The 15,000-nt window shown below is 51.0% G+C and overlaps 1 protein-coding gene across 1 annotated transcript in view; it reads left to right on the top strand.

Annotated features, from left to right (window-relative positions):
• klf8 (Kruppel like factor 8) overlaps positions 1–15,000 on the top strand; it is a 35,098-nt gene that overhangs the window by 12,930 nt on the left and 7,168 nt on the right. Inside the window, exons 2-3 of the mRNA XM_056595219.1 lie at positions 4,142–4,516; positions 13,595–13,906. Coding sequence (XP_056451194.1) covers positions 4,142–4,516; positions 13,595–13,906 — 687 coding nt within the window. The remainder of the gene's footprint in view (positions 1–4,141; positions 4,517–13,594; positions 13,907–15,000) is intronic.

Genomic DNA, 15,000 nt, shown 5'->3' with positions numbered 1-15,000 from the left:
CTCCTCCCTTTCCAGCGACCCCTCCGAATTTAAACAAACCCAACGTTGTCTCCACAGAACGACCATTTCAGCGTTATTGTCGACACTTATGAAAGGGATCCTCCTGAATGATATTTGGATTTATTTAGCTATTTATTCATCTTTCATCCACTGCATTGTTGGTGCAAACTGTACCCTACAAAGTGGCGCGGCACACACACACACACACGCGCGCACACACACACACACACACACACACACACACACACACACACACACACACACACACACACACACACACACACACACACACACACACACACACACACACACACACACACACACACACACACACACACACACACACACACACACACACACTGCAGGAGGAGGTGGGTCTGTAACTCAGAGTGATGCTGGGGCGTCCCTTGTGTGCTTGGGAGCTTCGCTAAAACGAGACCGCCCCTGCGCGTTTTCAACCTCTGCCTTTTTCTCATGAGAAAATTGGATTCGGCAGCGGCGATATAATACCATCAACCTGAGCGTGAAGCGGCTGTGGTTTGTGGTACAGAACTGTTGGCTTTCATGTGTTCTTTTTTTTCCTCCAGCTGAGCCCCAAATATATGTATGCACGTGTGTGTGTATATCTGTGTGTGCATGTACACGTGCGTGTCGACTGGGTGGGGCGTCCAGGATTGCGTGGTGAAATTACTGTGTTTCTTTGGACATGGGTGTGGGCATGTTTAATAGTTTTGTTGTGTGTGTGTGTGTGTGTGTGTGTGTGGTCCCACTACACACACACACACACACACACACACACACACACACACACACACACACACACACACACACACACACACACACACACGAGTACGCATGCATACATACAGTCACCCAGCGCCAGAGGGATTGGGGTGTGTGCAGGGTGGAGGGGGTGGAGTAGGAGAGTGCGCTGACCCAGATAGAAGTCCCTCTGTCACACCCTCTCTCTCTCGCTCTCTCTCTCTCTACACACACACACACACACTCTGCCTCTACCCCTTTCACTCTCTCTCCTACACTCATCTCTAGCTCACTACAGCCTCGCTGTGCCCTCTCTTTGCTCACTCTACTCTCTCTCTCTCTTCACTTTCTCACCCCTTCGTGCACCCTGCCCCACGCGCACGTGCACGAAAAGAGAGAGAGAGAAGGAGAGGGAGAAAGGGCAAGAGGCAGAGGATCTAATTAAATGAACGCTGTGACTTATGACATGAACATCTTCTTAGAGGGGGGGGGGACATCTTTAATAAACCCACTGATGCTGAATTCGTAGTTAACGACGGCACTGAAACATCAGCGGACGGGTACCACTGTCGGCGCCGCGCTCGTGTTGCGTAAGGAGAGCGGGCGAGCCGGAACAAAACATCAGCAGAACAAGGGGCAGCCCAAACGAATTCTGGTCATATCGGTTGACGGATTAAACCTTTTCATGTCAAGTTGTCAATACACAAAGTCAGCTGCTTAGAGGAAGTTAGGGGGATTATCATCCAGTGTTTGGCAAAGCCGCTGAACCTGTGCATATGAGCTAACAAGAAGGTCAAAAGGTGGCGCGTGTTTGTTTAAACTGACATATGATATGTAGGTCTAATCTTCCTTTTTATTTATCTGATTATTAGCGAGATAAAAGCGCTAGACTGCTTGGCAGTCTTCCTCTTTCATCCGCCTCAGTACTCTCTCGGTTTCCCTCCCCCAGTCGCTCCCCGTTAATATTAGTTGAATAAAAATGCGTTTCGAGGCCAGAAGTGAATTGGCAGCCTGTTGTTTCGGTAACATAAGGACTCATCTGATTGGGATCTTATTTATGACTTATTCAAAGGACTCCTTTTAGTGGCTTTCAGATCGTTGTCTTACTTCAGTAATATGGTGATTCGATGGATCGTGTTGAGATCTAGGCTTTATATGCGGGGGAGGGAAACATTACAATTATTGGGTGTCGTCGATTGATTTAGATGTAATAAATAGTTATGATCATAATTAAGAAAGACATTGGAGATGATTGAAAACACTTTCAATATCTCATCTAATTTCCACCTATAGTGGATACATGGTGTTCATAGCCTTCTTGTTTAGCCCTCCTGAGAGGGTAGCCAGAAGTCACATGACGGAGGAGATGGGTTGAGGAGGTAGGTGGGTGGAGGAAAGGAAGTAGGTTCCTGATCTTTATCTCCAGCAATGAGCAGGGAAATTAAACCATTCCGCCACCAAGGGAAGGCACCGTCGTAACAGCACTCCCGTGTCTGGCTGATTGGGACATTTGGAATCTCTTTAGCATCTCTTTGGTTTGATGGTAGGGTTTCACTGCAGCCAGCCAGACTGTATGTTAGCCCCACTCAGAGCTGTGTTACCTTTTGTTGTTTAGAAACACACAGGGAGTTCTTTCTGCCAACAATAGGACGGGAATGTGTGTGTGTGTGTGTGTGTGTGTGTGTGTGTGTGTGTGTGTGTGTGTGTGTGTGTGTGTGTGTGTGTCTGTGTCTGGTGTTCTGTATGTGTAACACGTGTTTGGTGTGTTTCTTCATTATCCGTGTGATGAATGTGTGTTTACGTTTTCAGTTTGTTCTGCAGTGTTTTTATGTTGCATATGTGGCGCGTGTGTTGGTGCCCGTTTGTGTGTTGCGTATGTTTGTCCACGTGTGTATCTTGTTATGTGGGTTTGGTGTGTATTTCGTTATGCCTGTTTGGTGTTTGTTTGTGTTTTCGTTATGTGACTGTATCTCAATGTTTGTATGTACTTGTTGTATGTATTTCATTGGAAAAAGATTGCTGTGTGCGTGTGCGTTTGTGTGTGTGTGTGTGTGTGTGTGTGTGTGTGTGGGAGGGGCCGGCTTTCCAGCCACACCCAGGCCTATGGGGGAGGCCACACCTCAATGTGGAATCCACTGGAGCTGGGTCACATGTCGCCCCGGCCCTCGGCCCCTCCCCCCACGCGCACGCAGCTCGCTACATCTCCTCTCCTCTCCCTTCGCTTGCCCCCCTGCCCCCGGGTATTATGAGGGGTGGTAGTTTAGTCCTTTTCTGTGTAAACTTTTCAACCAGTGCTCTGTTAATGTAGCACTAACGAGTTTAAGCCGTGTTATGTGATTATGTGGTTTCTGTCTACTGTATTTTTGGGGGGGGGGGGGGGGGGGGGGAAGGGGTGAACAGGTGGTTCCATTGATGAGTTCACACGATTTTGTGTTAATGTCTTGAGCGCACAGAAAGGCAGGCACACACACACACACACACACACACACACACACACTGTACTGTAGCTGTGTATGCCAACAGGGATGTCTAGCTTCAAGCCTTCAGTTACAGTATATGGTTGAAGTTTTGTGTGTCTGATGGGAATATAAGATTTGGAAAGAAGACTTGGTTTTAAAAAGAACTGAAAGCTGATTCTGCTGTTAGTTTAAATCTCTCTCTCTCTCTCTCTCTCTCTCTCTCTCTCTCTCTCTCTCTCTCTCTCTCTCTCTCTCTCTCTCTCTCTCTCTCTCTCTCTGAAAAGGGTGTGTCCGCCTGCTCTCTGCTGGTTGAGGGAGGGGTCAGCCGGCAGCCCCTCCTGTCCTCCTCCCTCTGTCTCCCTACTTCTCATTTCCTCCCAGCTAGACGTCGAAGAGAGACACACACTCTGCTCGTGGCCCTCTGCCTCTATCTCTCTCTCTCTCTCTCTTCTTTAATTCCTCCTCTACACAGAGCCCGTTAGCTGGGTGTCTGGTGCTGTTTCCAGGCCTGGTGCGTTGTAGTGTTTGTCTCTCTCCTTCTTCTTCTTCTTCTTGCTGTTTTGTCTTCCTGCTGCCTGTTTGAAGACTAGAAGGTAGTTGTTTTTCTTTTTTCGGGGGGGGGGGGGGGGGCTTTTCCCTCCAAAATGCAGCAGACCTGTCTCACCTCAACTCAACTCTCCCCTTCTCTACTCCGTTCCCTCCTATCCTCCCGTTTCCTCCTCTCCTCTCCCCCTCTCCCCCTCTCCCCCTCTCCCCCTCTCCTCTGCCCTTCCCTCCTCCACTTCCTGTCACCTCTCCTCCTCCAATCCCCTCAACCCCCTACCCCACCCCCACACTCCTCTCACAAGCCTCTTTCTCTCTCTCTTTTCCCCATTTAACCCAACCCTCTCTCTCTCCCTCCCTCTCTCTCCCTCCCTCAGTGTCAGCAGAGTCCTAAACAGCCGCCGGCCAAGAAGAGGAGCGCGGTCCCCGCCGTGGTCCCCCAGAGGAGGAGCCTGAGGAGCCCGGCCCGCAGCAGGAGGGACCCTGCCGGCCCCGAGCCCCGGCCCCCCGTCGCTACGCCCGCCCGCCGGCGGGAGGAAAACAACCGGAAGGGACCCCAGCCGCAGGGGGAGAACCCGCCCGAGGGGAAGGTGGAGGAGGAGCAGCGGCAGGAGGCGAAGGAAGTGAAGCGGGCGGAGAAGGCGCCGCAGCCGCCCAGGCCCAAGAAGACGCCCGTGAGGAAGACCACGACGACCGCCGCGAAGATGCCCTCGGTGCAGATCAAACCGGAGCCGGAGGAGATGGAGTGCACGGTGAGGGGGCCGGTCTGGGGTGTCGGAGGGCGTGCACGTCCCGGGAGCGCTGACTCCGTCCTGGGGGGGTGGGGGTGGGGGTGGGGGGGGTGGGGGCTGTGTGGTGGGAGGGTTGGGTGGAGTTCTAGCGGGTGGTGGAAGCGGGTCATAAAGGTTGGCTTTGCGATCGAGTGTACAAATGAGGTTTAGAGTGAAAGCGTCGCTGGTTCAAATCCGCAGCTGCCCCCCCCCCCCCCCCCCCATGCTGTTTCAATGTACTCTAATGTACTTTAGTGTAGCAAATAGCAGTAGAAGCCAGTGGTTGTATTGGGCAGCTCCCAGTCACCAAATAGCAAATGACTGTGGGCGTTTTGGGCAACTCCCAGTAACCCGGTGGCGACTGGCTGTGGTGGTCCAGGGTGTGCGGCCAGATGGGACTCTTGATTCTGTGGATTGAGAAGAACATGTTTTGCGGATTTCAGTTGATCACCGCCTGTGTTCTCATGAGTTGTACCTCACTCTCTAGCTGGGCCTTCTCTGAACAAGCTCCCCTCAACCACATTCTGTGGTTCCTTCAAGTGTCTTTACTCCCCCGTCTTTGCATAATTGAAGGGCGGGCGGGGGGGGGGGGGGGGTGTGAAGGTGTTAACTGCTTTTGGTAAATGTCTGTCTGTAGTGTGAGCCGTTTTGAGACCTATCATTTGAAAAGGTCATAAAGGTCAAGCTGGCTTCGCCCTAAGCCTAACTGCTACTACGCCAGGCAGAGACCATAACTTTGGAAGAAGTTTTGAGCAAGAGGGAGGGATGGAAAATGTCATCAACATGACATGAATATCATCGGTGTGTGTGTGTGTGTGTACGTGTGTGTACGTGTGTGTGTACGTGAGCTTAAAAGAAAAGAAAGCCCTTCCAGGGTGGCTCATTTCACATTGATGGGGTCATTGATTGAAAAAATCGCCTGTGTGTGTGTGTGTGTGTGTGTGTGTGTGTGTGTGTGTGTGTGTGTGTGTGTGTGTGTGTGTGTGTGTGTGTGTGTGTGTGTGTGTGTGTGTGTGTGTGTGTGTGTGTGTGTGTGTGTGTGTGTGTGTGTGGTCCGATCGAGGGAAACACCACACCTGTGACATTTCTCTCTCCCTCCCTCTCGATTGGCTACCAGGGGCCGTGATGACATGGGTTGGTTGCGTCGGCCGTGTGCACCAGCTGCTGCCCGGGTCAGGTGTCAGGTGCTCCGCAGCAAGGTGTAGGAGGGAGGGCGGGGCAAAGGGCCCCCCCCCGGCGGTCCAATCAGGAGAGAGCTTTGGTCACGAGGGTGCTGAGTGGCGCCTGGGCCGACAGGAAGTTCGCGGGGAAGTAAGCGAGACAGAGGAGACTCCGGGCAGTCCTAGAAGGAAGAGGGCGGGTGGGGGGGGGGGGGTCCAGTCACAGTACCACGCTGTCCCGGATACTGTCCCCCTTTTGGAATGGCCGAGCGAGCAGGAGGAGCGGGGAGAGACAGAGACAGCCAGGGAGGGAGGGAGGGATGTGACATGGGGGATTCAAAAAGTGAATTAAAGAAATTGGTGGTTCAGTGTTGGAATCACGGGAAAGGAAACGCAGCTAGAAAAAGACTAAGAGAGGGGGAGAGAGGGAGGGCTCAGGAAGCGATAGAGAAGAGCGGGCAGAGAGAGGGGGAGATAGGGGCTGGGTGGGGGAGGAAAGGGAGAAGGTGGAGTGGGTGTGGCTAGTTAGATAAGACGCAGGAGATGACGTGCTGAGGGCCACGGCCACGTTCCATTCCATTCACCCCATTTCCTACCCACTTGGTTCCTCTGTCCCTTTCCTTCCTCCGCTACCTTCATCGGAGACCTATATTTTATTAATTTTTGAACCCCCTGTGGGGCATCCCTTCTTTGCTAGCTCTCTCTCTCTCTCTCTCTCTGTCTCTCTGTCTCTCTGTCTCTCTGTCTCTCTCTCTGTCTCTCTCTCTGTGTCTCTCTCTCTCTCTCTCTCTCTGTCTCTGTCTCTGTCTCTCTCTCTCTCTCTCTGCTTCTCTGTCTCCCTTTCCGATCTCTTTCTCAGCAGGTTGTTCTACGGAGGGACAGCTTCTGAGAGAGCTCGGTTGTGTGTCTTTATTTTACTTTTTAGATAATCAGCGTTTGTTGGTTTTATTCAAAAAGTAAGAAAAAAAAAGCAAGATGCTTCAGTTAGCACCGCAGGTTCACTCAGGTTCATCACAACGTTTTGCATTCAGCGTTTCATTTCAATACCTTGGACTGTGTTAACTGAAATGGTGGGAGTACTGTGGCTATTACTTTGTTCAGATTCCGAAGTTGTCCCTCCCCTTAGAAAGGGAATCATAAGACAAACAGGCTTGCCTTGGTTTGGTAACAATGGGCTAATGCTTTTGATTACAGGGTTAAGACGCATTATGTGGACAACATTAGTCTTATTTGTGTTGAGACGGGGGACAAAAGGTCACAGCTGCTGGATGATTCCCTACTTCTGAGTGTTCCTGTCATTAATTGTGTGTGGAACAAGGAAGAGACGTATTAAAAGCAAGAGTGTGAGGAGCTGGCGTTGTGAAATTATACAACCGCCACGCTTTGGCATCCAAAGTCTGCGATCCCATTTGAAGTGGGGATGAGATCTCAATAAACGCGGGGTCTAGGGGTTGGTGTTTAATACCAATGGTGTTTAATATGGACAAGCTGGAAAAATAAATGCATTTTCCCCCTTCTTCTTCTTTTTCTCTTTTAAATAAATCGCCAGTTGAGGAATGTTTTTGCTCCACTTTGGCTTTTTGGGAGGAGGAGGAGAACATTCTGGAAAGGGTGTGGTGTGTTACGGAGACGCGATCGGAGCAGGAGGTAGGAAAGTTGGGTTGGGTCGCGTGCTGGGCAGGAAACCACGTTCACTCTCCAGGTCAAAGAAGGACTGCTCGGGGGAAAACGGACTCAAAGGGTTGACGCTGGAGAAGGGAAAAAGTATACTATTTTTTTATTAATAATCATCAATGGTTACCAGATAAATATGACCGGTGGAGGAGACGGGTGCGGATCCAGAATGGATCAATAACCACCAGGAAAGATGACTCAGCCACTGGTTGTCATGCTGGAATGGACCCACGACCTCCAGCCGAGAGGAGGAGGGAGGAAGGTGTGATGCCTCCTGGATGTTTGCAGAGTCCTTTATGGCGCACCTCAGGAAGCCGAGTGGTGTTGTTGTTGTCATCATTGCGGCACTCACTCTGACTCCCACATCTCCATTTACATCTGCATTGTTTTCATTTTTTAAATGCTAATGTCATTGTTCTCTTCAGCATGGGCACTCATTTCAAATGGAAATTGTCTTTTAACATCAGAATGTGGAGGTCTTCTCCCCCCTCCTGGGCCCGTCTGGGTTTCCCTTCGTTAATCAATCGGTGCAGCCCGCGTGTGCGCGTGTGTCTCTTATGTGTGCGGTTGAACTTAACTTATGTGGGTTTAACGTGGGGTTTACCCTGGCCTATCGGTTTGTCAGTCACGTTCCCTCATTCCACACATTATCTGCTCATTTAAACACAGATGAAGCCATGTTCTTGTGTTGCCTTCACAGCTGGGACGGAGTCCGCCCAGGTTTGTTTTGACTCTGCAGTATTTATAGGCAGCATGTTTAAAACACAGAGGAAGCTTTCTTGTCGTGAGTCAGCCAATCGCAACGATAGTCACTTAACTTTTTAACGCTTCTGGACACTTTGTTAGAGGAAATAGAGATGGGTGGAGTAAGAGTGTGTCTGTGTGTGTCAGGTGTGGTTTCATTGGAGCTAGGGCTTAGGAGATGTTGTATGCAAAGAGGCTATTGTAGACACACACACTCACCCACTCACCCACTCACCCACTCACTCACTCACTCACTCACTCACTCACTCACTCACTCACTCACTCACTCACTCACTCACTCACTCACTCACTCACTCACTCACTCACTCACTCACTCACTCACTCACTCACTCACTCACTCACTCACTCACTCACTCACTCACTCACTCACTCACACTCGGAGACGTCACTGCTGGGGAGAGATTTATACATGCGTATCAAAACAAATACAATCCTGTAATAATTCCGTACCTAATATGAACATACCCTCTCAATAGCTGAGTGCTGGACATAAAGATCAGTGAGCCAGTGTCTGTGCATGTTGTTGATAATAAATGTTGTATCTGGAATCATCGCGGCGGGAGGTTCTGGCACAGTGCAGCATGATAGAGCTTATTGATGCTTTGAGAGCAAGGATGTAAAAAAAAATCTATTAGTGACAAACTCAGGGGCATGTTATTAATGTAGTGATTCATATTTTCTTCTAGATATAAAAGTAGAGTTTGGACAGAAAATAGCTGTGTGGTGTGAAAGTGTTATGGGCGGAGTCCAGCCCAGTGCTGAGTGATGTCATAACGTGTTATGGGCGGAGTCCAGCACTGTGCAGCGTGATGTCATAACATGTTATGGGCGGGGTTCAGCACTGTGCTGCGTGATGTCATAACGTGTTATGGGCGGAGTCCAGCACTGTGCGGCGTGATGTCATAACATGTTATGGGCGGAGTCCAGCACAGTACTGGGTGATGTCATTAAAATGCTATGGGTGGAGTCCAACACAGCCCTGGTTGACGTCATTGAAATGCTATGGGTGGCGTTGCATGCGTGTGATGGGTTGGGTCTGGCACCGCACTATGGGGTGTGTGTGTGTGTGTGTGCGTGTGGTTTGGTGTGATCAAGCTGGTGCTTAATAAAGGGTGTGTCCTAGGTGGAGCCCGGTTGTGTAAGGGCGCGTTAAGCGTGCCCTTTTCTGTGTTTGACCACACCCTAGCACCCCAGCCAGAAGAGTGTTTTTTCCTTTGGTCCAGAGATTAGCAACAGATTGTACCAGTGTTTAGTCTCGGGGTGTATAGAACACAGTCTGTTCTCAATCTTGTCAGCGTTAACCTCTACCTTGCCGTGTGTGTGTGTGTGTGTGTGTGTGTGTGTGTGTGTGTGTGTGTGTGTGTGTGTGTGTGTGTGTGTGTGTGTGTGTGTGTGTGTGTGTGTGTGTGTGTGTGTGTGTGTGTAAGCCACGTTGTAGGCCTACCTACATGTGGGTCACCGGGTCCCCATGGGGGGGGGGGGGGGGCGACACTCAACCCGGCAGGGTGCAAAAAGGGCAGGAAGAAAGAATCTCAAGGCTGGGGCATGGATGGCTGATTGTGTCTGTGAGGACAGGGTCAAAGGTCATGATGTGGCCTCATTAAGGCCACACAGCTCCAAGGGCCTTGTTTTGTGAGAGATAACCTTCTCTCCTCCTTTTTATAAGGCACCACAATTTCCTGTCTCTCTCTGTCTCGGGGGGGGGGGAAAAAACGACCACCGCAGTAACACACTGCCATGCTAGTAACATTGTGCGTGTGTGTGTTTGTGTGTGGGTCTCTCTCTCCCTTGGGCGTGTCCTGTTTTGGTGTCACGCAGAGTTTCCAACCGCACTGCCATAAAACGCTTTTTTTATTAATTGATACTCTCTTAAGCCCCTTTTTAGCTATATAAATGTTTTAAGACCGCATTATATCCACCGTGAAACCATTTACGTTACGTTCATCGTGGCATGGCACATTTGAAACTCGGCGCTTGTGATCTCTTGTCTTGTGGTGTCACACATTTAAAGTACAGTAGACGACATATTTAGTAAAGATAGTGTTTGGTTCTCAGTCCAAGAAGTGAATGAACATGTTTATCGCTAGGCAAGGCCAAATCGACCAGACCTGTGTCGATAATTGACGTGGATCACGTGGTGATCCACGTCAAATGGATTAAATCCCTTTCACCTTTTGTTGTATCTTATTCTACATTTTGCCATGCCTACCTTGGCTTGAGAACTGGAAATATTTTGGCCACCATCCTAAAAAAAGGAAAAAAAGATTATTTTCAGTGTCATGCCCCCGATGTATCTTTTCATGCACACTAACATTTTCGGGGCAAAAACATCTGGATAGAAATTCCATTTCCGCTCTCTTGACCTCACTTGACCCCCCCTCCTACCCTTCCCCAGCCCCACATACAGAGGGAGGGGCTTATTGCACCAGTTTGTCTCCATGGTAACGCATGATCTCTCTCTCTCTCTCTCTCTCTCTCTCTCTCTCTCTCTCTCTCTCTCTCTCTCTCTCTCTCTCTCTCTCTCTCTCTCTCTCTCTCTCTCTCTCTCTCTCTCTCTCTCTCTCTCTCTCTCTCTCTCTCTCTCTCTTCCCCCCCCCCCCCCCCCTCCGTCTCTCGGTGTGTGTGTGTACACACACCGACATACAGACACACTGCCCACGCTTGTACATCCAAGTGTGCTTATGTGCGAGGAACATCCATGGTGATGATCTATCCCAGCATTCAGCAGAAGCATGTGTGTGAGTGGGTGATGGTGATGGCGCGTGTGCATTGTAGGCCGATTAAGTCATTGAAAGGACTGTGCATTCATACCAGGGGAGGAGAAGAGGTGTGTGTGTGTGTGTGTGTTTGGGGACAAAATGAAGGGCAGGGAGGGACAGCCTGATCATCGTGCTCGGACGCATTTCCCCCCCCCGCTCCCCTGACGCAGATTGATGACATCATCGCTGGCAGCTTAGCTCCCCTGCAGTCTAAGTACCATCAGCATTAGCGGGTCCGTGTCGGAGCAGTGCGCACACACACAGCGCTGCGGCCGTTCCCCGTGTGGCAGCGTGATGGAGCCGCGGTGATTCACTCTGCCCGGGACGGCCAGCAGAGCACTGGTAAAAGGCTTACCAAAGGCCTGCGAGGCGGTGTGAAGACCCACCACTCAAACACGTTCTGATGGTGGCCTCGTATCACCGCCGGGAAGCCCAAACATACGCATTAAGTATTGGGTAGAAAACGATTTGCCTTTAACCCAATTGTACGTGTTTAACAAGCACACGTTTCTCCGATGCTGAATCAGGCAAAGGCATTTCACAAAAAAGAGTTTGGAGGGAGAGGGATGGATGGACGAAGGAGGGGAGAAAGAGAGAGAGATTCTGTTATTATTGGAAAAAAAAAATATATATATATATAAAGACGAGGAGACATCTGGATTCAACCAATCACGGTTTGTGCATCGTGCTCAGCACAGCGGCAATGTCAAGTTATTTTGAATGTTTTGAAACGGTGGAGTCTGAGCAGCGCACAGGAATGAAGCCCACTGAGCGTGCACGCAAAGCAGACGCACGAGGGCAGCTCAGAGGGCACGCCGCCGCGGCCCGCGTGGGCGAGCCATAACCGTTTACAGCCCTCTTCCTGTCTGGCCTCGTGGCACAATCAGTGAGGCAGCTCCAACAACTTAAGTGTTTGCTTGTATGTTTTTGTTATGGATTGAGCATACAGATGAGGCTTTATTTTGGGATGTTTCTCGAGCACGGAGACAATCATGTAGCTGGAGAGAGGAAGGGGGAGGAGATGACGCGAGAGCAGAGAAGGAAGGGCTCTACCTATTGAAGCAGTTCACCTACACTGAGGTGTGTGTGTGTGTGTGTGTGTGTGTGCGTGTGCGCGTGCGTGTGCGCGTGCGCGTGCGCGCGTGTGTTGGAGGGGGGTCCAGTGAAGGTACGAAAGACCAAAGGAACTACAGTTGTAAATTGTCTTGGACTCCATCCTCTCTCTCAATCTCAGTTTTTCAATCACTCACTCTCTCACTCCTCCAGAGAAGCAAGGTCTAAATCTCAAACCAATTGGGGGGCCGGACGACTGGTTAGAGCAGTGTGTATGGGGGGAAGAGGGGGCCGGGGGGGAACTGCAGAAGAAAGAAGGATCACAACATAAGAGGATCACAAAGAGAGGGAAAGAGGAAGGGAGGGCGACAACAGAGAGGTAGAGTGATATGAGGGGAGGGAGGGAGCGTCCAAAGGTTGAGAGAGATGGTGGTGAAGATGGAGAGACTGAGGCCGGAGTGGGAGGAGAAAAGGGGGGTACGGGAAGGTGGGGATCGGGCAGGTGAACGACGAGAGAGACGGGGCGGGAATTGAGGGCTGGTGGGAGGGAAAAGAGGCGCGGGAAAAAGGGAGTTTGTGGGTGGAGACGAATGGGAAGAGTCAGCTGATGGCTCCTTGTTTCCATGGCAACTGTAGGCCTTTCCCACCCACTTTTCTCTCTCTCTCTCTCTCTCTCTCTCTCTCTCTCTCTCTCTCTCTCTCTCTCTCTCTCTCTCTCTCTCTCTCTCTCTGAGAGAGTTATATTTATTTATTCACACTAACCTATTTTCCTTCTCTTTCCGTATCTGTGTAGCCTTCTCCTGTGATTTCCAAACCCTCTTTTCATCGGCCCTTTGTCCACGTCTTCTCTTGAGCCGTAGCTCGCCCCCAGATTATCGAAACAGGAAGTTGGTTCAGTTCGTGGCCAGCTCTCTGGGTTGTAGAAAGGGCCTCAGCCTTAAGCCAGATCAGGTCGTACCAGGTGATGAGGCTGATGAAGACGATGATTGTGGACATAAAGATCTCCCTCTTGCCTAGATAAGGAATTTGAGCTCTCCCTGCAGCCCATTCCCCCCTCCCTCTTCTCCCTCCCTCCCCCTATACTCCTCCCTCCCTCCCCCCTATACTCCTCCCTCCCTCCCCTGTGTACTCCTCCGTCCCCCTCCCTCTTCTCCCTCCCTCCCCCGTCCCCCTCCCTCTTCTCCCTCCCTCCCCCGTCCCCCTCCCTCTTCTTCCTCCCTCCCCCTATACTCCTCCTCCCTATACTCCTCCCCCCTCTCTTCTTCTCCCTTCCTCCCCCCTGTTCTCCTCCCTCCCCCTATTCTCCCTCTCTCCTCTTCTCCCTCCCCACCCCCTCCTCTCCTCTCTCAACCCAAGCCAAGCCCCACCACGCTCAGCTGAGCTGGATCCCGGCCAATTCTCTCTCTCTCTCTCTCTCTCTCTCTCTCTCTCTCTCTCTCTCTCTCTCTCTCTCTCTCTCTCTCTCTCTCTCTCTCTCTCTCTATTGTTCTTTGCTTGTTGAGCTAAAGTTCTTGAGGGCCTGTGTGTGTTCTCTTTACATAAGTGCTGGGTCGTGGAATAATAATAATAAAGCTCTAGGATGACTCTAACGGTCCTCCCCCCCCCCCCCCCCCCCCATCCCCCCTCCCCCCTCCCCCTCCACCCTGCAGGCAGGTGTAGGCGAGGGCTCCCCCGCCCCGGCGGACCTGAAGGTGAAGTCGGAGATCCAGGCCGTGAAGCTGGAGTCCCTCCCGGGGGGCTCGCCCGCCCCCTCCCCCGCCGCCCCGGCCGACCCCGCCCCCGCAGAGGACCAGACGGAGCCCGTCGACCTGTCACTCAACAAGCCACGCCCCTCTTCACTGCCGGTATCCACGGCAACCACCACCGCCAACCCGGCCCCGGGCGGTGCCGGGGCCCCACCCAGCCTCACGTCCACGGCCACGCCCATCCCCACCACCACCTTGCAGTCGCTGGGCTCCATGGTAACCACCCCACACACGCACACGCACACGCACACGCGCACGCGCATATGCAGGCACACACACCGCCCCAGCCTCTTATCACCATGGCGATGCTGGGGCATAAGCACCCTCTAAAAAGACAACACCTCTGTACTGGTGTAGAACAAAGCCTGCCCATGATGAGCCGCAAGTGGCCTGACGATGTGTCTTATTTATACCGTGCATCAATGTTTAGTCCCAGGCGGCGCTGTCGTTATCCCCGTCGATGTATCACCCATTAGAGAGGATCACAAAGGATTGACTTCGCCGTGAATATATCCCAGGCACGAAACGAGATTTGTTGAAAACAATGGCATATTCTTGTGGTGGTTCAAGGCTCCCAGCTTCATATCCCAACACGGAGACTACATTTCCCAAGAGCTCCATTGTCTCCCGGCACACAAGACACTGATGGTGCGTGCCTTTGTTTACCCTGAGATTGAGAGGGATGTATGAATGGTCGTTTTTAGTTTTCTTTTGGGGACGCCACACTTATATGAATACGATGTTCATATTTTAAGGTGTATGATAAATGTGTTGCCACTGATCTCAGTCACTTTTAGTTAGTTATGCAGTGCAATGTTAGTTACATTGACATGACTGCTAGGTATGGCAATTGATAACAATACACCAGGCAAGGGCAATACAACACCTATACATTATCAAACTGCGATTATTTCTACCGCCTAACCACAAGGGTTTATACATAGTTCAATATTAAGAGGACGTAAGACAACTTCGGCCATTTCCTAGCCCACATATGTAAATAAAAGAAAACGCTAAATAACTTACCAATAAATATCCCCTTTAAGAACATTTGTTTGTTTGAGAACCTTCAAAACGAACAAAATCAGCAAAGGTGTCAGACAATCCAATGAAACCTTTTATCGTCGTCATGCTCTTTTAAAGGGCCTTTTTTCATGGACAGGACCGTGAAGGTGGACAGGAGCGTGGGTTGAGAGAGGGGGAACATCTTGACATTTAGCAAATGGCCCGCGACAATGCATTGATACACCTACGTGGTTGACAGACTTACCGGAACTTCTTCCTCCTGCTCCTCCTCCTCCTCCTCCTGC

The sequence above is a fragment of the Gadus chalcogrammus genome, chromosome 7, assembly GCF_026213295.1.
Source record: "Gadus chalcogrammus isolate NIFS_2021 chromosome 7, NIFS_Gcha_1.0, whole genome shotgun sequence".
Classification (NCBI taxonomy): Eukaryota; Metazoa; Chordata; class Actinopteri; order Gadiformes; family Gadidae; genus Gadus; species Gadus chalcogrammus.
The sequence above is the reverse complement of the archived record's forward strand: the minus strand, read 5'-3'. Positions and strand labels throughout refer to the sequence as shown.